Raw genomic sequence first — 23,938 nt, 5'->3', positions numbered from 1 at the left:
GTCCCAACGCCGCTCCCACTATTGTGACGGGGCCGAATTCTTAGAAGGGGAAAGATATTGATCTCGGCGACCTGGAGTTTTTGGTGGACGATTGCATGCTTCCAGGATGGGATCCGAACCTTGCTTTTGGCGATGGAAGTGGTACGAGCGAGGTCCCTATTCCAGACTTAGATGATTTCTTCGCTGGTCTTCCGTCGGGCTTTGACGCTCCTCAGGCCACGAGCGAGTCAGGGAGGCCGAAAGTTGTTGCGGAAGGATCTCGCATCATTAACGGGGTATAAATTTTAAGAATTCTGACGATCGTTATTATTATTTTTTGCTTATAACGTGTCAATCGGTTTTATAGGGTTTGAACTTGCTTGGATCGGCCATTGAGGCGAGCCATAGAGAGGCCATGATCTATCGCTTTAAAGCGGAGAAAGCGGAGAAGGCGGAAAAGGATCTTGCTCGCATGCGAGACGAGATGTTGGCGCGAGACGCTCAACTCGCTCGTGATCATGCCAGGGCTGTTCGCAGGGCGGAACGGAAGGGCAAGAGGGAAATTGTCGAGGTGATGAAGACTCGTGCTTCTCAATTCCAGGTTGAGTACGGGAATCTTAAGGGTGCTTTCAACTCGCTGGGCGACTTCCGTGAGTTTCGCGGCTCCGTCGGGAGCCTTTGGAAGACGCAGGAAGATGACTACGTTTTCGAGAGGGAGATGGAGTTAATGAAGGGTGGCATGAAGGATCATGCTCACGCTGAGGCGACCATTCCTCCGATCGATGGGAAGATCCAAATATTCTGGGATCCCATCCCGGTTTCCCCTGATACCGTTGAAACTACGACTGATTTTGCCGGTGACGATGAGGAAGTGAACTTTCCCGCGGATGCATTCGGAGCTTCCTTGTCCGGGAGTTTTAACTTTGATCTGTGAGCGTTTTGACGGGAAGGAGTTTTTCCCTTTATCTAGTATTTAGAGGCCGAGTGTGGCCTTTGTTCATATATGTCTGGCCGAGTGTGGCCTTCGAACTTTGTACGGGCCTTTTTTAGCCGCTTTTATCAGGACTGGCCGTTGGTGGCTTTGAACCCCTACCGCTATGCGGTTTATAATGGATGTTTGTTTGAGTTACTTTGTTTTAGAGTGGGTTTTGAAGTAAACATGAGTTGTCATCTCATATTTATCTTCGTTGAGGCGTTCAATCTGTTAGTTTGTTCAAGACGTGAGTTTTCGTAAAAATTATTTACGATCTTCCGGGAACGTTGAGATATGAACGAAGAGACATGTTTTAGGATCTCGTATCATTTAGATATCATGTCTTTGAGATGTCTGAGACCAATGCGATGGGTTTAGGGAAAGACCTAGGTTTACCCTCGGTTTTAAGGTTTGTGCGGTGACTAGCCGGCTATCGGTTTTCCTGTTGCGATTTCTACCTGATTCGTACCGATTTAAAGTCCGCGATAGGTTCTTGGCTTATACGACTTGTATGGTACGAATCGAGCATCTTTCCAGAGACAATTTTTAAGCCAACTGGAAGTGCTAGACCAAAATTTTGGATTTTTTTTGTAGCGCGCTTTCGTCCTTGTGTTGGACGTTTGAAGATCAAAAGAGTGATCAAGTTGCGTTTGTTTAAGACGGCTGATGTGTTTGTCGGGGCCAATCGACGAACGGAATGTAAGATTTGTAGTGGTCGCGTTCGGACAATTTGTTCGTATCATCTCGATTTTTAACTTGGCGACGTCTCGCAGTTATTTCGAAGACTATACGTATAATGCTGAAGTGAGATTGTTTTGTGATTTTGTCTTAAAAAGAGCGACGCATATTTCATAAAAATTTTAGAAATCTCGATAGAATTCGATTACAATAACGCATCTTTTCCTATGTGGGAGTATACGAGTATACGCACCCACTCCCCCCCCCCCCTTTTTTAGAGAGGGGGATAGCTGAATTCGTCCTTCGAAGAGCTGCCTACGTACCCCTTTCGAGGATCAAGCCATCTCGTAGTTCTGTTTTATACCGCGAGTGTTTTCACTCGGCGGTTGTTGCCGTGCTGACCGCCTTGATCGTGATGATCGTGGCTGGGTCAGTGTTCTCTTCCGGATGTTCCGGTTGAGTTGTAGTGTCGGCTTCGGATTCAAGTTGAGTTTCGACACCCGAAGCGCCTGCGTCGGCAGACGATGTTAAATCATTTTTTTTTGGAACGTTGTTGGTCGAAGATTTATCAATCTTCGTGCGTTTGCGATTTGCCGTTGCAGAGGTCGTCATCTATCTTAACTTGTGTTCCGAAAGGAAGCACAGTTGCGACTGTTTCTGACATCCCCAGATAGCTGCGACTCCGTTTGGGGTCAGGAATTTGACGCCCAGGTGGTACGTCGACGGAACGGCTTGCTTAGCGTTGAGCCATGCGGTTCCCATGATCACGTTATAGATGGCAGGATGATCGACTACCGCGAACTCGACGATTTTTGTGATCTCCTTGGCCATGACTGGTAGCTAAATCGATCAGAGGGTCATCGATACTTCTCTCCGCGGGAAGATTTCTGTCCGGCTTCGGGGGGCGATCGGTCTCGAGGATGAGATCTTTCACGCTGGTCACTTCCGAGAGTTCTCCGGCTAGTAGCTTCACGGCCAGCCTTGCTCCCAAGACCTTGCAGTTAGTCGTGGAGTGTCCTCGGGACTGGTGGAACTCGCAGAAGGTGTTTTCATCATATCCTTGATTGCGAGTTCACGTATTCCCCGTGGTTCGGCCCTGGTCTGAGCTGATCGCGTAATTGTGCGCTCCTTGGAGTTCTTACACCTCGTGATGGACATACTTGTCGTTACGAGGGTTCTTCTTCCTCGTTTTTGGGTCTACATCTTTTGAGGACGATCTCGCCGACTTATGTTTTTGCGAAAAGATTTTCGTTTCTTCCTCGATCATGATGTAGTTCGTCGCCTTGTGGAGGGCGTCTTGGATCGTCCGCGGTTTTTCGAGGGATATCCATTTTCTGAATTTTGACTTGTACCAGAGCGACTTTCTGAGCGCATCGATGGCAACTTTGTCGCTTATCCCACTCACCCTGGACATTACCAACTTGAATCGGCTGATGAACTCGCGGAGGGGTTCCTCTTCCCTCTGTGACTGACTCCAGAGATCGACATCGGAAGTTTCTCTATCTATGAACATAGAGTATTGCTTGAGAAATTCCGATGCGAGCTGTCGGAAACTCCCGATAGAGTTTCACTTAAGGCGCGCGAACCATTCGAGGGCAGCTCCTTCTAGATTCTCGACGAACAGGCGGAAGTAGCCGGCATCTCTCTCGCCGTCCTTCAGCCTCGCTCTTCCCATCGTGATGTGGAAAGCCTGAAGGTGCGCTCTCGGATCGGTCGTACCATCATACTTCGGTACTTTGATTTTTCCTGGATCGGATACCCTCGTATCTGAGATGCGAGCGGTGAAAGGGGTCTTTCGAACCCCTTCCAGTAGCCTGTCAATCTCGGGGGCCGCGCTAGTAGCGTGATGGAGTTGGGATTTTACGGCTCTTACTTCTACCGCAGTCTTGGTGATATAGTCGCGAAGATCGCGTATATCCGACGTCTCGTCAGCAGATTTCCGCGCTTATCGGCGTTTACTGCGAGTGAGCTCGGTTTGTTTCTCAGCCAGCTCTTCTTGTTCGTTCCAATTGAGGCTTTCCTCCTCTTCTGTCCTTGGTTTATCGAACGGAGAGCTTTCCCGAGTGAATCGGCTTCTGGTCCTCCTTGGATGTTTGTCGACGTCCTCATCAGTATTGTTGGAGACATCGCTAGGATCCAGGTCGACTTGCTCGACTCCGTTGTCCTCCGAAACCTTCGCGGGAGGCGGAGGGCTTTCGGAGTTTCCCTTTTCGATGGGAGATCTCTGGCTAGGGTTTTGACCCGAAGGTCGTTCTTGCGCGGCTCCAGGCCTGTTGAGTGGGGTTGCGAAGTCGAGTCTTTTCCCGCGGACTTTAGTGGTTCCGCGGGGGCGGATTGCTCGAGTCCTTGCCGTTAAAGTTTCAACTTGTTTGGTCAAGGTGCTCACGAGCTTATCCTGTTCTTCTGACCTTTTTTCGTAGGTGGCGAACATCTTTTTTAACTCCTCGAGCGCCGCGGCGTTGGCCGCGGATACGTCCGCTGTGGGAGTGTGGAGATCAGTGCCGCTGCCTCCGTTAAGAGGAGTATGCACGTTATCCGCGTCGTCAGTTGACATGTGTGGTTGAGCGTGATGTGGTTGAGAGTTAGATTGATCCGTACCCCCCTCCTTCTAGCGCCAAACTATAGGAACCGAAATTCGCACTGTCGATTTCCGTTTAAATAAGGAAACTAGGAAAACCCTAATTTCCCAGAGGTCCCGGATATCTGCTAATACCACACGCCAAGCAAATCAGAACACAATAATGACAACGATAAAGTATAAAAATCTTAAGAAGAGAGCAAAGAGAAGTCTTATTCCGAATTTGCGTATGAGCGTTTACAACAAGGTATAAGCCTGGGCTCGAGAGCTGTCGGCGAGATTCCTAGTTCTAGCAACCCTAAGATGGCTAAACCTAATTGAGTCGCAGCTCGAAATAACAAAAACGGAAAGTTGCCTAATTGCTCTAAGTGCTAAATTTTCTCTGAAAAAGTTCTCTCTCCATGCCTCTCGCCTAGGACTCCTTATATACTGGCTCCAAGGTCGGTTTACGCTTTTTCCCTTCTACCCTTAAGCCGTCATAGCATAAAAATGGAGATATTCCATTTTTTCCGATCTTCGTAATTATCTTCAAAATTTCGTATTTATCCGCGGAAACTTGACATTTATCTTTCTTTGTGAACCAAGCGTAAACCGTCATGCGGCTTACGGGATGTTGGTTAAGAAATCGTAAGTTGGGCTTCGAGTCATGTCTTAGGTCCCTTTGGGCCGTCTTTCGACTCGAAGCGTTTGTTACGGCTTCTTTCGATAAAGAACGAATTTTCCGCGGTTTTTACGGTAAAGTTTGATCGATAACTTAGAATGGCGGGGAATCGCGAAATGGGTTCGCTACGGTCTTCGGGAGATAGCATCGAAGGGTAGACGAGAACGCAAGGACTAATGTCGTACCGATGTTTCAGAAGAGCTCGGTCGGTACGTAGCGACCAAGCGAGCGCTTAGTCGCTACGTAGTGACCGAGCGGAATGGACGTTCAGTCTCTATGTATCGACTGAGCCTTGGCTCGAACTCGGGCGCTACGTAGCGACCGAGTGGAGCTCGTGTTCGGTCGCTGCGTAACGATCCTTGTCGGGCTTTTGTCCGATGACTCGCGTTTCCTCCGTAAAGCTTATCGTAGAGTAGAATCTATTTCAAAAAAGTATTTGTCGAAGAGGTTTTCTACGTTTTTCTTCTTCGGGGATTTGGACGTTAACTTCGTCGTAACCGTTTTTGACCCCAACAGTGACCAGTGTGAGAAAGTGGCCGATGGTATGGCTAATGCGCCCGCGGCACTGTCTAAGGAGGCTTTAATAGAGGCCATGAAGGTGATGGGGAACCAGGGGCGGCTATGACTCAACTGTTCACGCCACTAGTGAATTCATCAGTTGGTCAAGCTACACCTGTAGCTACGGCTACACCTATTTCTACTGGTCCAGCTGTGGACGAGGTTGAGGTGATCGAGATCGATCCACCTGAAAAGTCTGTAAGAAAGGTTGATTATCTGAGTCTGCTTCAACATCTATCCAAATTGGGTACGAAGCATATCTCAGGTAGCACCAACCCTATTGTGGCAGACGAGTGGAGGAGTAGGCTGGTTCGAAACTTTCAATCAACTCGCTGTCCAGAGGATTACAGGCGAGACATTGCCGTTCACTTCCTGGAAGGGGACGCGCATAATTGGTGGCTTGCAGTGGACAAGCGCACCAATGGAAGTCTCGAAAGTTTTGCAGATTTTGAAACTGAATTTAACCGCAAATACTTTCCTGCTGAGGCTTGGGACCGTCTGGAAGCTAAGTTTCTAGATTTGGTCCAAGGTCGCAGAACCGTACGGAAGTACGAAGAGGAGTTCAACCGACTCAGACGGTTCGTTGGAAGGGAGCTGGAGGACGAAGCAGTCTAGGTTCGTAGGTTCATCCGAGGCCTAAGGCCGGAACTGAAAACCCACTGCTCGATCCGCACCTTCAACACTGTTGGGGAACTGGTTGAACGGGTGGCTTTGTTGGAGTCTCACTTGGCTGAGGATGCTAAGCTTAAGACCGAGCCACAGTCTGGCCCATCGGGCAAGACAAATGATAAAAAAGAGAAAATGGGACCAGGTGGACGGAGGCAAGACCTCTGGTGGCCGACCTGAATGTTCCAAATGTGGACGGAACCATCTCGGTGAGTGCTGGAGGTCCATGGGGGCTTGTGTTCGATGTGGCAGCATGGACCATGGAGTCCAAAACTGTCCTCGACCGAACCAGTCTGGTAGAAGCGGATCGATGACTTGTTTCCAGTGTGGCCAGAAAGGACATTTCCAATCGGAGTGTCCCAAGCTGCAAGGAAGTCAGAGGAAGGGTCGTGGGACACATGCAAGGAGTCCCAGGGCAAACCAACCACAACACCAAGGGTGTATGAACTGTCACGAGACGACGGAGCTTTCGGATCATTCGATTTGATCGCTGGAACCCTCATGGTCGGTGGGATAAAAACCCACGTACTTTTCGACACAGGGGCTACACATAGTTTTGTGAGTCCGGGACTGGTCGGAAAGGGTATGTTCTTTCTGGATGCTGGTGATAATTTTGGGATAGTGAGGGCAGCCGGTGGGCAAGCCATGAACTAACTTGGTCTCATGTCAAATATCCCAGTACAGATCCAGGGAAAGGTCTTCCCTGCGAATCTGGTATGTGTCCACCTAAAGAATCAAGATGTGATCTTAGGTATGGACTGGTTGGGAAAGTATCGGGCCACTCTCGATTGACATAAGGGTCGTGTGCAATTGGAGACTGGGCTGTACCCGATAGAGTACCAATGTCTGTGTCCGGCTCATGAGAAAGTAGTGGTTTCAGCAGTTCGAGCGATTCGGATGCTGGAACAGGGTTATCAGTCCTTTTGGCTACAATTACAACTACAGAGCCTGGCAGTTTTGGTTTTATGTTAGACCCAGGCGAGGATTCATTGGTGTCCGAGTTCCAGGATGTGTTTCAGTCGCTACAGGGTGTCCCCCCTGATAGGTCCGATCCATTCCTGATTGAACTGGAACCAGGGACAGCTCCGCTGTCCAAGAGTCTGTATCGAATGGCTCCGGCCGAGATGGCCGAGCTAAAGAAGCAATTGGAAGAATTGTTGGACAAGGGGTTCATACGGCCAAGTAGCTCCCCTTGGGGTGCACCAGTCCTCTTTGTGAAAAAGAAGGATGGTAGCATGCGTCTGTGCATCGATTATCGGGGGTTGAACGGGGTAACCCTGAAGAACAAGTACCCGTTGCCCAGGATAGACGAGCTGTTAGATCAGCTAAAAGGAGCTAAGTGGTTTTCTAAAATCGATTTGGCCTCAGGATATCATCAGATTCCTATAGAGCCAAATGATATTAGGATGACAGCATTTAGGACCAGGTACGGCCATTACGAGTTCGTAGTGATGCCGTTCGGTCTGACCAATGCACCTGCTGCATTCATGAAAATGATGAACAGCGTGTTCCGGGATTTCTTGGATGAATCAGTGATCATCTTCATTTATGATATCCTAATTTATTCCAAGGATGAGGAATCTCATAGGAAACACTTGAGAGCTGTGTTGGAACGATTACGAGGACACAAACTTTATGCTAAACTCAGCAAATGCAGTTTTAGGCAAAGGAGTATTGGGTTCCTCGGCCATATTGTTTCCGACTAGGGTGTCTCAGTGGATCCAGAGAAGATCAGGGCGATCAAGGATTGGCCCCGACCACGCAGTGCCACGGAAGTCAGAAGCTTCTTAGGGCTGGCAGGTTACTATAGAAAGTTTGTGATGGGATTCGCAAGCTTGGCTCAGCCTATGACACGGCTGACTGGGAAGGACGTTAAGTTTACATGGTCTGAAGAGTGTGGGAGATGTTTCTCCGCGCTTAAAGATATGCTGACTAGCGCACCCATTCTGGTTCTTCCGGAGGCAGACCAACCCTACGTGGTCTATACGGATACTATCATTACTGGACTCGGTTGCGTGTTGACTCAACATGGGAAGGTAATTGCTTACGCATCAAGGCAGCTGAAGAAACATGAGGGAAACTACCCCACCCATGATCTTGAAATGGCTACGGTAGTGTTCGCCTTAAAAATTTGGCGGTCATATTTATATGGGGCCAAAGTTTAGATACTTACGGACCATAAAAGTCTGAAGTACATATTCACCCAGCCTGAGTTGAACTTAAGTCAGAGGAGATGGATGGAGTTCGTAGCTGACTACGACTTGGACATTACTTACTATCCAGGCAAGGCTAACCTTGTGGCTGACACCTTGAGCCAGAAGCGCGTGGATGTCCCGGTTGATAGCGGGACAAACGGACCAGATGAGATGGGACGTTACATTCGTTTAAATGCTTTGAATGGGACGGACGGACCACGGGGTTTGGAGGCGGTGGATAAAGCCGACCTACTTGCCCAGATCCGGGCGGCCCAAGATCAGGACGAAAACCTGAAGAGGGTTGCTCGGAATGACCTGACTGAGTATCAAATCGCCAAGGACGGTACAATATTAGTCCATGGTCGGATCAGCGTACCCAATGATAAGAGTTTAAAGGATGAGATCCTTAGTGAAGCTCATAAGTCTAGATTTTTGATCCATCGTGGAGTGACCAAGATGTATCATAATCTTAGACAATACTGTCATTGGATACGGATGAAGGTCGACGTGCCCGAATGGGTGGCCAAGTGTCCTACTTGCCAACTCGTCAAGGCTGAACAACAAGTTCCGAGTGGACTGCTTCAGAGCCTACCTATTACAGAATAGAAGTGGGATCACATCACGATGGATTTCGTGACAGGGTTTCCCACAACCAGGAATAGGAATGATGTTGTCTGGGTAATTGTGGATCGACTAACCAAGTCTGCCCACTTCCTGGCCATCAAAAAGACTGATGGAGTCGACTGGATTGTAAGTAAGTACATTGATGAGATTGTGAGGCTACACGGAGTACCCTCAAGTATAGTTTCGGATAGAGATCTGAGGTTCACTTTTCATTTCTGGCAAGCTTTTCAGAAAGCATTAGGAACGAGAATGAACATGAGTACGGCTTACCATCCCCAAACGGATGGACAGTCCGAAAGAACTATACGGACACTGGAGGATATGCTTCGAGCATGTGTCCTCGATTGGGGCGATTCCTAGGAACGGCATCTGCCCTTGGTGGAATTCGCCCACAATAACAGTTTCCACTCAAGTATAGGCATGTCGCCATACGAAGCGTTGTATGGATGGCCATGCAGGAACCCGTTATGCTAGACCCAAGTGGGGTAGCGCAGCATTATCGGCCCCGAGATCGTGGAAGAAACCACGGAGAAGATCAAGTCCGTGTGGGACAAGATGAAAGCCGCATAGGACAGACAAAAACATTACGCTGACAAACGAAGGAAAGAACTGGAGTTTGCAGTGAATGATATGGTCTATTTCAAAATGATTACCTTTAAAGGTAGAGTGCGAATTTCTGGTAGACGGAAGTTAGATCCGAGGTATCTGGGTCCATTCAGAGTCATGGAACGAGTGGGCAGTGTGGCATACAAGTTAGACTTACCATCTGCGATGGAAGCCTTCCATAACGTATTCCATGTCTCCCAACTCCGAAAGTGCTTGGCAGATCAGGACGTCTTCATACCAGAAATACCATCTGATCAAGGTACGAACTTAACTTTGGAGACAAGGCCGGTTCGGATCGTAGATAGGATGGAAAAAGCAACGAGAAAGAAAACAATCCAGATGGTTAAGTCATTTGGGATTGTAGTGGTCGAGAAGAAACGACTTGGTAAACGGAGGCCAGGATGAAGGCTGAGTTTCCAAAGTGTTTTGACCAGTTTGTGTTGGATGAAACACATGACTCGGATTCGAGGACGAATCCATTGCTAGTGGGAGAGACTTGTAACATCCGCAATCCTATATAAGGATTGTTGGGACGGCCATGGTTCGAGGAAACGAACCAGCCAGTCTTAGGACATAAAGGCAAGTGTTCCATGGCCAAGTTTGAAGGTTAAGAACCTGAGGAAACTTAGACTTAACCTTATATAAGTCGAGAGTCAGCTAAGACGAGTAAGACGGTAGCTGGACGAAGTGAACGGGTAGCTCGACTAGCTCAACAGGGCTAGGTTAAGCTAACTCCAGCTCGGCCACTACTAAGTCAGCTCCACTAGCTGTACTTCTAGCTCACTCAGCTGGGGCAACTGGGAGTCAGCTCATCTCAGCTCAACGGACTGTTAGGGTTTCGGGCCGATGGTCCGGGTACGGGCCAGTGGCGGGCTGTGAGGTCCGGACATGGGGTCATGGACCGTTGGGGCTTGGGACAAGGATGTGGGCTAAGTACAGAAGGCTTGGGTAAGGCCTTGGGCTTATGACCGACCCCAAACCCAATCAGAATAAGCAATGGGATGCAAGTGGCCGAGAGGGTGCAACCCTTGGCCGATGGTGCCCATCCGCTAGCAAGTCATGCCTGTTCGTGGGGCAAGACTTACCCCCTCGTTTTCTATAAATATGGGGCCCTCTCTGTCGATTTCATTCATCCAATCCAGAGTAAAATAACTCAGAGAAATCGTAGAGAGAGAGAAAGAAAGAGAGAGAGAGTTTCCAGCCAAGAGAAAGGCCGAGTGTGGTGGTGATTGTTTCCGGCGACTCTGATCGTTTAGGAACTAACCTCCGATCAAGATGGGAGACCAAGACAAGGAGAAGAACGTGGAGAACCCAGAGGTGGTTCAGAAGGTATGAGATGGGCCATGGCTCCATCAGACCGAACGGACGGTCAATGCGATCGCACCGCGGCTCTGTCGGTTCCTAAGTCCCATCCGGCTTCTCTTACTTGTTTTCTATCCGATCTCTCTCTGTTCTTTCTGTTTATACACGAAGGGTTGTGTTGGTTCAGTCCAAGGGACACGTCCCTAGACTTGGCCATTCATAACCGAACCGCTAGCCTTGACACGGGTCGGCTATGCGGATGGTTCGAATCGCACCATGGACTGGGCGGTTGGGCTAAACGGTTGGTCATGTCCCAAAAGGCACGAGTTGCCAAAGGTCACGAGTTACCAAAGGTTGTGAGTTGCCAAAGGGTGTAAGTAACCAAAGGGTACAAGTTGACAAGGGTTACGAACATCAAGAGGTATGAGGACCAAGAGGTACGAGGACCAAGAGGTACCAAGGACCGAAGGGGTGCATGTTCCAAATGGTGTCTGTTGAGACAAGTTGTGTCCGATCCTTATGGATCAGCCTATGACTTGCTAAGTCAAGACAGGTTCACGGTTTGTCTAAGCCAGGAAAGAGTCGCATGGTCTGATCGGTTGCTAAGCCTACCGGATTGGGCTTGAGGCTTACTCGGCCATTGGATCCAGGCCCAAGGCCGGATCAGGTAAGGAAGTCCGTTGGGCCATTGAGCCGGACTTCGTGGACCGGTCGCACCTAGATTCTATCCGGTTAGACGGATTGGTCTTTGGAACGATCCGGACCTGTTCGTGTGTTCTGTTTATTTATTCTGGACCGTCTATCTGATTCTAAGTCAAGGGGTGGTTGGTTGAATGACTTAGGATTTGGTAGATGGGTTCATATCTTTTTATTATTATATTGTCTGAGGTTTATCTATGTTCTAGGACCCAAGCCAAGTATTGTAGAATCGAACAGTTCTATTCTCGGTTATGATTAATGCTTATCTGGTTGTGGTTTCAGGAACTAAGGATGGTTCTGGTCAAGCCAAGGAGCCGTGAAGGCTCGGTCACTGAGAGGCTGTGTAACGTGTGGTTAGATGATGCTAGGGATGAACTAGTGATTGTCTATGAAACTGTTAAGAAGTTGTGTATCGGATCTCATGTTTCTAAGTAATACAATTTATACACATTTATATTCCGCTGTGCTATCTGTTTATTTGTTTTAGAACCTCAGATTCGAATATGACTTAGACAATGAAAGACTTAAAATGGATCAAACAAGCAAAGAAATTATTAAGTAGCAAATGGATCCAGTTTGGTCGAGAGGTCGGATTCGGGCGTTACAGGATTAATCGCTTCAATCTCCTCGAAAATCGCAGTAAAGTCAGTCATCCTAAAACATCTCGCCGCTTTCTTCACCAGACGGAATGCATCTTTTCCTTTGTATCGTCCCAATATGTTCTTACATAAATGGTAGGTGCATATTTCCCGAGCAGCTAACGTATACACATTTCTAATTGTTTTCCCTATCGAGTTATGCCTATCCGATATTATCGCAAGACCCTCGTCGTCAGGAATCAGAAGTTTTAGTTGCGTAAAAAACCAATGCCACGAATCATCATTTTCTGTGTTAACCACTGTGAAGGCTATTGGAAAAAATCTGAAAGTTACCGTCCTGAGCTAGTGCTATGAGTAGCGTCCCTTTGTATTTACCATTGAGAAACGTACTGTTGACTACAACAACTTTGCGCATGAAAGGAAACCCATTTACGCTCGCACCAAAGGCAAGAAACACATACATGAATCTTCCAAACTCATCAATTTGAAGATGCGTAACTGTACTCGGATTTGACCTTCTTATCATGTATAAGTAAGAAGGCAAGCTTTCAAACCCACACTCAGGTGTTCCCTCACCGATTTCCCTTGCAAATTTCAGCGTCCGGTGTGATTTCCAATAATTCATCTGTTCACATGAAAAAACGATCCTCATATCTCAGCCGCATCAAATAATTAAGACAGCCACAACGTAAAAATAACTCAACCCTATATTTACTATAACTCAGCCGCATCTAACATTATAGTAACCCAGCCGCATTGTATGAATATGTCAGCTGCTACATTTGATATTACTCAGCCGTATCGTTAAAATAACTTAGCCACAACAAAGTAATTACCTTTATACCAAACTGCTTAGTGATAGCTATTCCGACGCTCGTAGGGCGAACGGCTGGACCAACGTCGCCGAGAAAGTTCTTGTACAACTCTCCTAAAATATCTGGTCTTGCTTGTCGAGATCGATTAGAACGCTCTGTGCAGGAACATATATGCTTCGAATCGTAAATACGAACATAAAACGCCGGGGATTCTCCTTGGGTAGAAGCACAAACTCTCCAGAGACATCCATCAACCCAACACTTAACAACATATGATGTCAGGGTTGATGTTTCTACATCAAAATCAAATTGATGCCTCACTGTAAGAAGTTTCAGTCGTCTCTCCAAATCGTCTTTACTCTCGTATCGTTGACCTACCGCAATGTCTATCGACGACATCTCCAACCTTAGAACCTCCAGATCCCTTTAGATCTGCTCATCGAGAAGTTCTGATATCTCTTCTTGGGAGGTAGCGTGGGTGAATCTTCGTCTTCTGTAGGAGACTCACCGTATGAGCTGAAGTTATCATCTTCAGATGACGCACCGTCCGAATCGTCGAACATATCAAATCGGCTTTCAAATTCATCATGTTCTTCGTTTTCTTTACCGACTACGTCGTGTTTTTCTCATTTCACATTACTAGAGCAGTCATTCTCATGGTCCTCTTGTTCCTTCTCCAAACTACAACCATCGTAACTCCCACTGTAATTTTCGTCTCTGGACTCAACTATTGAAGCTTCTACTTCTGAGCTAAAGCTGAAAAATGTTTTACTCTTCTCTCTTGCTATGTTCTCTGTAATCTCCACACAGAGACGTAGTTGTTCGATTTTCTTTAGGCTTAGAAAACCTTGCAATTGTCGAGTATTGGACACGTAAACTGGTGGAGTGTCGTGCGCCATTGTTTTCAATGCTTTATTCGAGAACATGTAGCTAAGCTGAATATGATCCCTCAAATCATTCAATCCGTAATCATCGAGAACAGTCTTTGAGAAATCTTCATGTGTTGTTTTCTCATCTAAATAAAGAACTCTACACCCTCTTCTCTCGACGTTGAATACATATATGTTTTTCTTAATCCAGTTACCGGAAACAATAACTACCGGATCCATAACCAACTGAGAAAGATGAAAACGATAGATAAATAACATGCAGAAGAACATGAACAGTCTCATAAACCAAGTTATAAATTTCGTTCGTTAGTGATGACATGGCAAATCCGAGTTGCTGACATGGCAGATTCCTTGCTCGTATCTTGGATTTTTTTACAAAACTCAGCCAACAAGTTAGTATTATCTCAGCCTTAAAGTAACAATAACTCAGCCGTCTTGCATTTAAATAACTCAGTCATGTCGTATTTAAATAACACTGCCAGTTAACGATAACTCAGTCATTATGAAATTAAAACTCAGCCGTAATTGTAGAGAACCCAGCCATAAACAAAAATCAGCCGTAATTAAAAAACAACCCAGCCATAAAGTAAAACATAACCCAGCCGTAATAATGTCATAGCAAAGTACATTAAAAAAAGATAAGATTCTATACAATACATCTTCACCACTCCCTTGTGTCCCTAATCACGCTCATCGGTTCAAACTCACGGAAGAAGAGTCCCACCTCTTTGATCAAGAAACAGCGGTTACAAATTTTGTCACCCTTACTGTTTTCAACTAACCACAAGACCCAATCTCGCTCCAAAACAGGAACACATTGGCAACTATAGAACGAAGGAACAATGGTTGAAATGAACTCGTCCCTCTTTGCCTGAAACTCGTCACCGTGAAGAGAACCCCATGCCCATTTTAGAGATCGAACTAGTTTCCCGATCCTATCAACTGATTCCCTTGTAAAACGAGAAAAATACTCCTCATCACCCCAAAAAAATTTTTCTAGTCATTGCGTATGTATACACAGCACGCTCATATCCTTCATCTGCTGCAAGCTTCATGAAAGCAAGTCCTTCATATAAAGTGTGCTTGGATTTCTCTCCGCGTAGCAAGTTTTCAACAACTCAGCAGGCATATTGAGTCCACAGGGAACGGAAAATACATCGTAAAAATGGCATACACTACGCTGATCTGCTAACGCATTGATCAACTTGCACGATGCTCTGAGGCCATAGAGATCTTGGAAGGAGTTACCGGCCACACATTCAACCACTAACGCCTGAATCTCTTCAGGCAATTCAAGAATCGAGAAATAATCCATTAATGTAACGTTAATAAAACTAAGCAATGATGGTTGGTATAACTCAGGCATGTTGGTTAATATAACATTGAGGCCTTCATAGAGATCGAGACGGTAATACTTTATTATTTAACTCAGAATATAACTCAGCCGTTAATATTAATGGGACGACTGAGTTTGGAAAATACGTCAAAAGTGTGGAAAATATGGCTAAGAACTAATATTGAGGCCTTTTATTACTTTAGTATTTAAAAACTGATTTAAACGTTTAATGGGACGTTTCGTCTTTCTTGATTTGACCGTGTTGATAATTAATTATGGCGCTTCAGAAGTGTGGAAAATACGGCTCAGAACTAATATTGAGGCCTTTATAACATCGAGACGATAATATCTCAGACTTAATTAAATGATAACTCAAACATAATTAAATGATTACTCAGCCATAATTAAACGAAAACTCAGCCGTAACCATTAACATAAACCCATACATAAATATGTTGTACATACATAATGGCATAGCAAAGAACATAAACCCATACATAAAACTTAGCCTCAATTCATTCAATCCGTAATCATCGAATACAGACTTTGCGAATTCTTCATGTTTTGTTTTCTCATCTAAATAAAGAACTCCATGCCCTCTACTGTCGGCGTTGAATACATATCTGTTTTTCTTAATCCAGTTACCAGAAAACAATAATTACCGGATCCATTAGATCTCTGAGAAAGATGAAGAATAAGATGAAGAAGATAGATAGATAGATAAAGAAGATGAATAAAAAGATGAACACACACAAACCTAGTTGTAAAGTAGTTCGTTAGCAGTGACATGGCAAATCCGAGTTGATGACATGGCAGATGACATGAAAAATCAGTTAATCAGCCGACAAACGAATATATAACTCAGCCTACGTAAATCAGCCCTCATGTACAATGTAAGTCAGCTGAACCGTGGATACTAGTTCAGTAATTAATCTTTTGATCCGAAATCAGCCGTAATTAGGATGAAAAACCATAAATCAGTCGTATCGTCACATAAAGCAGCCGTCAAACGAATGTTATTCTAGTAATTAATCTTTCGCTAATAAGTCAGCCGCAAAGAAGCTGAGTTTAATGTTAATCAATCCTATTACGGCTGATTAAATATAAACTCAGCCGTAACAATATCCCATTAGTCAGCCGTAAAATAAATAACTCAGCCAGTCGATATTCATTAACTCAGCCGCGAAAACATAACTCAGTCGTGTCTTAACTACAACTCAGCCGAATATTCCAGCAATCAAACCGCCGATGTATAAGTCAGCCGTAACTTGTGTCTGTAAGTCAGCCGTTATCCCATAAATCAGCCACATTTATGTAAATCAGCCGTATCGGGCACCTGACTTATGTTCTTAAATCAGCATTTTCCTCTTAAGTCAGCCGTGTTTATTAATTCAGCCGACACGTAGCAATAAATCAGCCGTAACAACGTATGTAGTGATTTATGGCTGACTTAATGAAAACACAGAACTGAATTCCTACGTGGCGCTGGGTTTTTGCTTACGGAGCAGCGAAAAGTAATGACATTCTTGTAAATACGTTTTTTCTGATAACGTAAAAAAAGGGCACGCTTGGTATTTAAAAAATGCCAGTAATAAAAAAATATATATATGGTTCTAGTCAATTGTCCTAAAATATTGTATATTTGAGTAAACTTCTCATATGTAAAAGGGGACTCAGTGGACGAGGGACAAAACTGACGACCAAACTATTTGCTTTCTCTTACCTATGTGAAGTTCAAAGTGACTTTGATTATAAGGACAAGATGCACCCTAACTTGAAAAGGACACAGATATAGATCAGTTTGATCTTCTTTTCTCTAAAACCATTGAAGTTACCTTCGACCTATAATCTCTCTAGGTATCGAAACAAAGGCTTCAGGCCTTCATAAATATATATTGGTTTTGGCAATCAATGTACAAAGTATCCTTTAATTTAGTGGTAGCCATGGACTAGACATTTTTTTACACTTTTTAAAAGTGGGATTCACATAACGCTGACGTGGCGCGTGGTTATCTGAATAAAAATTCAGTTTTTTGTTTCATTCGATTTTGATGGAACGTCTACTACGACCAGCGGGGGTTTGGACAAGGATTTTGCATAGATATAGTATAAAAAACGACTTATAGAAAAGCAAAAATTCAAAAAGTGTGTAGTGTTGGTTAACACTTTATGCATTATACTAACACAGACTATACAATATATAAAAGGGGACTCAGTGGACGAAGGACAAAACTGACGACCAAACTATTTGCTTTCTCTTACCTATGTGAAGTTCAGAGTGACTTTGATTATAAGGACAAGATGCACCCTAACTTAAAAAGGACACAGATATATATCAGTTTGATCTTTTTTTCTCTAAGACCATCGAAGTTACCTTCGATCTATAATCTCTCTAGGTACCAGAAATCAATTTTTGGAAATTCAATTTTTTTTTTCTTAAACAACATTTTGTACAAAAGAGATTTGATTCCAGAACACACCAAAAGAATTCATATTTTAATTTTGACAAATTTATTTTGGATTTTTTTTATTTATAGATATTATCTCTATAAACATCAATTATGATCCATCTATTTCAATATATAATGATCAAATGATTTTTTCTTCATTGTGTAACAATAAAAAATGTCATATGATTTCTTTTTCATGATACAGAGGATATATGTATCTCTTTAAATTTTTTTTAAAATGACTAAAGATCAAGACACATTGGAGGAAAGTTTGTCCCTATAAGACTTTATCTTGATTAGTTGGGAAAATAGGATATATATTAACGTTAATACAAAATTACATTTATATTTGACAAATTAGGTTTTAAGGTTCTTTTCTTATTCCACAGGCTCACGCCAATATATATATCGTACAATGTTATCAACAAAAGGAAACAATATACACAAGATATATGGAAAGATATGGAGAATATACATAGTATATCTCAATACCCCCGCTCAAGTTGGAGCATAGAGATTATGAATGCCCAACTTGATAAGAAAATCATCAAATTCCTTCTTCCCTAACGCCTTTGTAAGTATATCAGCCAACTGGTTCTTGGTCGAAACATGAAATGGCTTGACGATTCCTCGAACAATAGCATCACAAACAAAATGACAATCCAATTCCACATGCTTAGTTCTCTCATGAAAAACTGGATTGTTACTAATGTAGATAGCTGGTTTACTATCACACATTATCGACATTGGTTCATCATGACCAATTCCAAACTCAAACAACAAACTCTTCAGTCCTCGAAGCTCTGCTGTTATCTCTGTCATTGCTCTGTATTCCGCCTCTGCGGAAGACCGAGAAACTGTATCTTGTTTCTGTGTTTTCCATGATATCGGCGAGTTACCAAACTGCACAATCCATCCCGTTAGTGATCTTCGAGTCAATGGGCATGCCCCCCAATCTGAATCACACCATCCCTTCAAATGCTTTGGTGAATCAGCACGCAACAAAATTCCTTGCCCTAACATTCCCTTTAGATATCGAACAACCTTGAGTCCAGCCAACCAATGTTCCTCACGTGGTTGATTCATAAACTGTGAAAGAACATGAATCGAGTATGTAAGATCTGGTCTAGTAGCTGCCAAGTAAATGAGACGTCCCACCAAACGCCTATATGTTTGCGGATCAGCCAGATACACACCATCAGCAAGACTCAATTTATGATTCTGATCAATTGGAGAGCCAGCAGGACGACACCCAAGCAAACCAACTTCTGAGACAATATCAGACGCATACTTGCGCTGACAAAGATAGAAACCCGCAGGGCTGCGAGCCACCTCCAAACCCAAAAAATACTTGACAGCTCCAAGATCTTTCATTTTTAAAACAAGTAGCCAAATAACTCTTGAATGTTTTAATCTCTTCAGGAGACGAGCCAGAAATTATTAGATCGTCAACATATACCAGAATACGAAGCCGTACTCCTCGCTTGTAATAGATACACAGCGAGTAATCAGACCTTGTCTGTTTGAATCCATACGCCTTGAGAGATGCAGCAAGCTTCGCAAACCAGCACTGTGGAGCCTGCTTTAATCCATAGAGAGATTTGCGTAAGCGACACACCCGCGTATCACCATCTTTCTTAAGACCTGGTGGCAATCTCATATATACTTCTTCATGTAAATCACCATGGAGAAAGGCATTTTGGACATCCATTTGATGAACTTCATGCTTCTCCTTTGCTGCAATATCGAGAAAGAGTCGTACCGTTGTCATTTGAGCAACCGGTGCAAAGGTCTCCATGTAATCGATTCCTTCTTCCTGATGATTCCCACACACCACCAGACGAGCTTTAAAACGCTCTATCGTTCCATCTGATCGATACTTTATTGTAAAGATCCATTTGCAAGCAAGCGCCTTCTTACCAGGAGGTAAATGTTCAAGCCTCCATGTATCAGCCTCCTCCAAAGATGTAAGCTCACATTCAACTTCTTTTCCCCATCTTTCATCCTTCATTGCTTCCGCAAATGACCTCGGTTCCATGGTAGCCGACAATACCACCAGAAAATCTAAATGTTTCTGGGAAAATCGATCACAAGAAACAAAGTTACAAAGAGGATATGCAGTACCTGAGGAAGGCTGAGGAGCGAGTATTGAGGAAGAGAGAGAGGAGGGCTGTGAAGAAGTAATAGTGTCATCAACGTAATCCTTAAGTCGGGTGGAAGGAATCTTATGTCTCCGTCCTCTGCCTAATATCTCATTTGAATTCTGTTCGGTAGAGGTCGCAGGCGCATCATGTGATGAGGAATTATCACCAAGAGAAATTTCATGGGACACCCCTAGTTCAACTGTATTCTGATCAGCCTCTTCTTCACTATCAGATTCTGATACAGGATGCGTTGATGAAGATAGATCAAGTTCCTGCGAGCCATGACCAGACCCAATCGTAGCAAACGGAAATTCACTCTCGTGAAACAATACATCCCTAGAAACAAACACAGTCTTGTGTTCCAAGTCATAGAGTTTCCATCCTTTCTTCCCATACGGATAACCCAAAAACACACACCTTCTACTCCGAGAAGCAAATTTATCACCTTTGTGATCTTTGTTGTGAGCGTAAGCTAAACATCCCACCACTCGCAAATGTTTATAGCCAGGAGCATGTCCAAATGGTATCTCAAATGGAGTTCTATTCTTCAGCAAAACCGACGGAGTATGATTAATCAAATATCCAGCCGCCAACACACACTCACCCCAGTACTCTATAGGCAAGTGCGCCTGAAACCGAAGAGCCCTTGCGATATTCAGTATGTGTCTATGCTTGCGTTCGACCCGTCCATTCTGTTGTGGTGTATGAACGCAAGATGTCTCATGGATAATTCCTTGCTCCTGAAAATAACGAGCAAGACATACAAATTCTGATCCATTATCACTTCTTATCCTTTTCACCTTTTTAGAAAATTGTCGCTCGATCATTGCGACAAAATTTCAAATTTCCAGTGGCGCCATCGTCTTATATGAAAGTAGATACAACCAAACCGCTCTAGAATGGTCATCTACAATCGTCAAAAAATAACGAGACCCACAGAACGCTGTAGTGCGGTATGGTCCCCATAAATCACAATGAATAAAATCAAAAACTTCTTTTGCATTATTTGAACTATCAGGAAAACACATACGAGTTTGTTTTGCTCGAATACAGACATCACAACTCGTAATAGAAAGCGCATTACTACTATTATTAGAAACACCACAAACACCAGGAATAGACTCTGTCACTTGAAGAGACGGATGACCCATTCGATGATGCCACAAAACCAAATCATTACGAATTCCAGTCTGCAGGGATGTCACACTCTCGATTCCACGAAACCGGTAAAACCCCTCTCCCTCTCTTTCACCCGCTCCAATCAGCATCCTCGTAGTACGGTCCTGCAAAATCACAACCTTATCAGTAACCTGTGCCACCAAATAATCGTCTGTTACCAGCTGACCAAACGATATAAGACTCGTATGAAAGCCATCAACAAAATAGACATTTTTCAATGATATGTTAGTAGTAAGTCGGACTGTCCCCTGTTTTACAGTCATAACATCAGCTCCAGCAGGCAACATAACCAGCACATGAGGAATATCACGAATGTCCTCAAGCAAATCAATCCGTCCGGTCATGTGGTGTGTCGCGCCGGTGTATATCATTAATCTTACCGCTTTGATTTGCAGTAGCTTTTCCTGCATTGATCAGCTTTTGAACAGTCGCCCATTGTTCATCTGATAGACCACTCAGACCTTGTCTATCATTGTCAGTCAGTCCACTGCTTTGTCCAGCTACCGCCGTATTGATTTGAGTAACATTAGCTCTTGGGATGTAACCTCGACCACGTCTAGCCGATGAAGCTCGATTATCACCACGGTAATCACTCATGTTCTTTGATCTCTCACCCCACCATTCTGGATAGCCAATGACTTTGAAACAAGAAGCAGCATCATGACCCGGTTTCCCACACACCGAACATTGGTGCTGAGAATCACGAGTCCCTTGTCCACCTCTGACTGCTGCAGAATCAAAAGAGCTCTGCTTTCCCAGATCATGCGTGTACACAGGACCTGGTCGCCGATTTGGAGCAGCTTGAGTCGAAAAACTCATAACCGGAACCTCCGTTGTTGTGTTCAATCGCAGTGTCTCATTTTGCGCTATTGTCTGATATACACTATCCAAATCCGGAAGAGGTGTAATCGCACACAGCTGCGATCTGATCACTCCATGAGCAGAATCGTCCAGCCCGGACAGAAAATCATGGACACGCAAAATCTCCTTCTCCTTTTCATGTGTTGTTTTAAGATCACACTCACATTTGTTACATGTGCAGATTTTTGAATTCATACACTCTGCTATGCCATCCCAGAGTCGAGTTAGGCGTCCAAAGTAGTCATCTACTGTTGAACCATTTTGTTTACAGGTTGCAAGTGAGTTCCGAAGCTGTTGCAGGCATGCTCCACTCTTCAGTGAGAATCGCTTCTTAATGATATCCCACAAGTCCTTGGCCACTTCCCTTGTAGAGATAGACGATCTGAGTTTTGGGTCGATTGTTTGCCTGATCCATCCTACAAATAAGTGATTATTTGCTGTCCAGTCTTCGAGATATGTGGAGTCTGCTGCTGGCTTCGGTATACTGCCATCCAGAAAACCAAATTTCTTCCGTGAGCTAAGCGCCATACGGAAGTTAATGGCCCATTCATCATAGTTTGAACCGTTGAGTAGCGGCTGCGAAATAACTGCACCAGGATTATCATTGGCGCTGAGATCATATGGGGTGATTGTCTTGTATTTTTGATCGCTGTTGTTCGTTGCAAGTGCCATCGTGTTGAGTATCAAGATGCTCTGTTCTGGTTACTTAGAAACAGAGTTCAATCTAAACAGAGAGAGAGAGATTCCCTTGCGATTGCAAGATGAATCAGTATTGAAATCAAGAAAAATCAAAAACATTCTTTAGGGTTTTCAAGCTCTGATACCATGACAAATTAGGTTTCAAGGTTCTTGTCTTATTCCACAGGCTCACGCCAATATATATATCGTACAATGTTATCAGCAAAAGGAAACAATATACACAAGAAGATATATGGAAAGATATGGAGAATATACATAGTATATCTCAATAATATTAGTTAAATTAAGCTTAATTAAAATATATAATATCTATTGATTTTTTTTTAGTTTAAAAAATAAAAAGGTGACAAACGAAAAAAGTAAAAAAGATTATATACCTTAATTTTTAGTCGTCTCCGCCAAGAGCTTCACCTTCACCATTCAATGGCGATTCCAGCTTCTGGAGAAATATAGCTTCTTCATCGGTGTTTCTCAACCCTAATCAGTCGCCTTTTTCTCTTTTGTCTTCTTCTCCTCGTTTTATTTACCGTTTGGTTCTTACTACTAGTTTAACATCAATTTCATCAAACCCAATGATTCGTTACTCTCAATATATGTGTGACACCCGTCACCTCCTCTATGGAGGACAGCGTGTCACCCCCGACGTGTCATCATACAACAATGTGACACCCGTCTCCCTGACACTAAGGACGACGGACCACCAACAATATCCCGTAATATAAAAGCCCATAAACCCGACAACTATCACCCATGCCCAAATAAAATCCGAAAGAAAAGTCCAGTAGCACCAAGTCCGTCCAAATATCACATACTTGTTTGTCTCACCTGAAAAGGGGAAGAGTGAGGGGTGAGCGACAGGGGAATCGCTCAGTGAGGTATGGGATGCCACCTCGAAGTCCATGGACCCGGACATAGCACTCCGAATAAATATAATTTAATTCTAATGCATGTCAAACACAGTACCTAAAGTACTCAAGTAACAAACAATGGTCCTAGCGAGGTGCACACTCGCCGCCCTCTAACAGGCCAAAAACACTACCGAAAAGGTGCTCGGTTCATACACACACCAAAAAAGTGCTCGGTAACACACGCCCGTAGACGATTTATCGACACTTCCAGGCTACAGCTTAACCGGTCGACTAAAGTTGGCCATAACCTCATACAATCCGGCATACAGCAGTCCGTCTCTGTATCCGTCTCCAAACAAAAACAATCCTAGCTAAGAATTTACATTAAGTGGAACAATCAATGTTGAATCCTCTAACCCCCTAGTTCCGGTTTATGCAAAGAACCTAAAACTAAACAAGCAATGATAGACTCGATTTCACACAGACGGAACACATTAGAAATAAATTATATTTATTCGAGGTCCTAAGCCGTGTATGAGAAGTTCGGGAATAGACCCTCACCTTAGCAATAGAAAAGTGTTGTCTATGAACTACAGCT

The 23,938-nt window shown here is 44.2% G+C and overlaps 1 protein-coding gene across 1 annotated transcript; it reads right to left on the bottom strand.

The window, feature by feature from the left end:
• Positions 1 to 12,073: 12,073 nt before the first annotated feature.
• LOC106448469 lies at positions 12,074 to 13,332 on the bottom strand. The gene is made up of 3 exons (XM_013890351.1): positions 12,955 to 13,332; positions 12,452 to 12,743; positions 12,074 to 12,405 (listed from the first exon to the last, which is right to left on the bottom strand). Exons 1-3 carry the CDS (start codon positions 13,330 to 13,332, stop codon positions 12,074 to 12,076), a joined length of 1,002 nt encoding a protein of 333 aa, XP_013745805.1.
• Positions 13,333 to 23,938: the final 10,606 nt, after the last annotated feature.

The sequence above is a fragment of the Brassica napus genome, chromosome C7, assembly GCF_020379485.1.
Source record: "Brassica napus cultivar Da-Ae chromosome C7, Da-Ae, whole genome shotgun sequence".
In the NCBI taxonomy this organism is placed as follows: domain Eukaryota; kingdom Viridiplantae; phylum Streptophyta; class Magnoliopsida; order Brassicales; family Brassicaceae; genus Brassica; species Brassica napus.
This window is presented reverse-complemented; position numbering and strand designations above follow the sequence as displayed.

Coding starts and splice junctions, on each gene's coding strand:
- LOC106448469 (XM_013890351.1), bottom strand. CDS start 13,332: ATGTCGTCGATAGACATTGCGGTAGGTCAACGATACGAGAGTAAAGAC. Junction 12,744..12,954: donor CTAAGCAGTTTGGTATAAAG/GTAATTACTTTG, acceptor TCATGTGAACAG/ATGAATTATTGGAAATCACA. Junction 12,406..12,451: donor CATAGCACTAGCTCAGGACG/GTAACTTTCAGA, acceptor TGGTTAACACAG/AAAATGATGATTCGTGGCAT.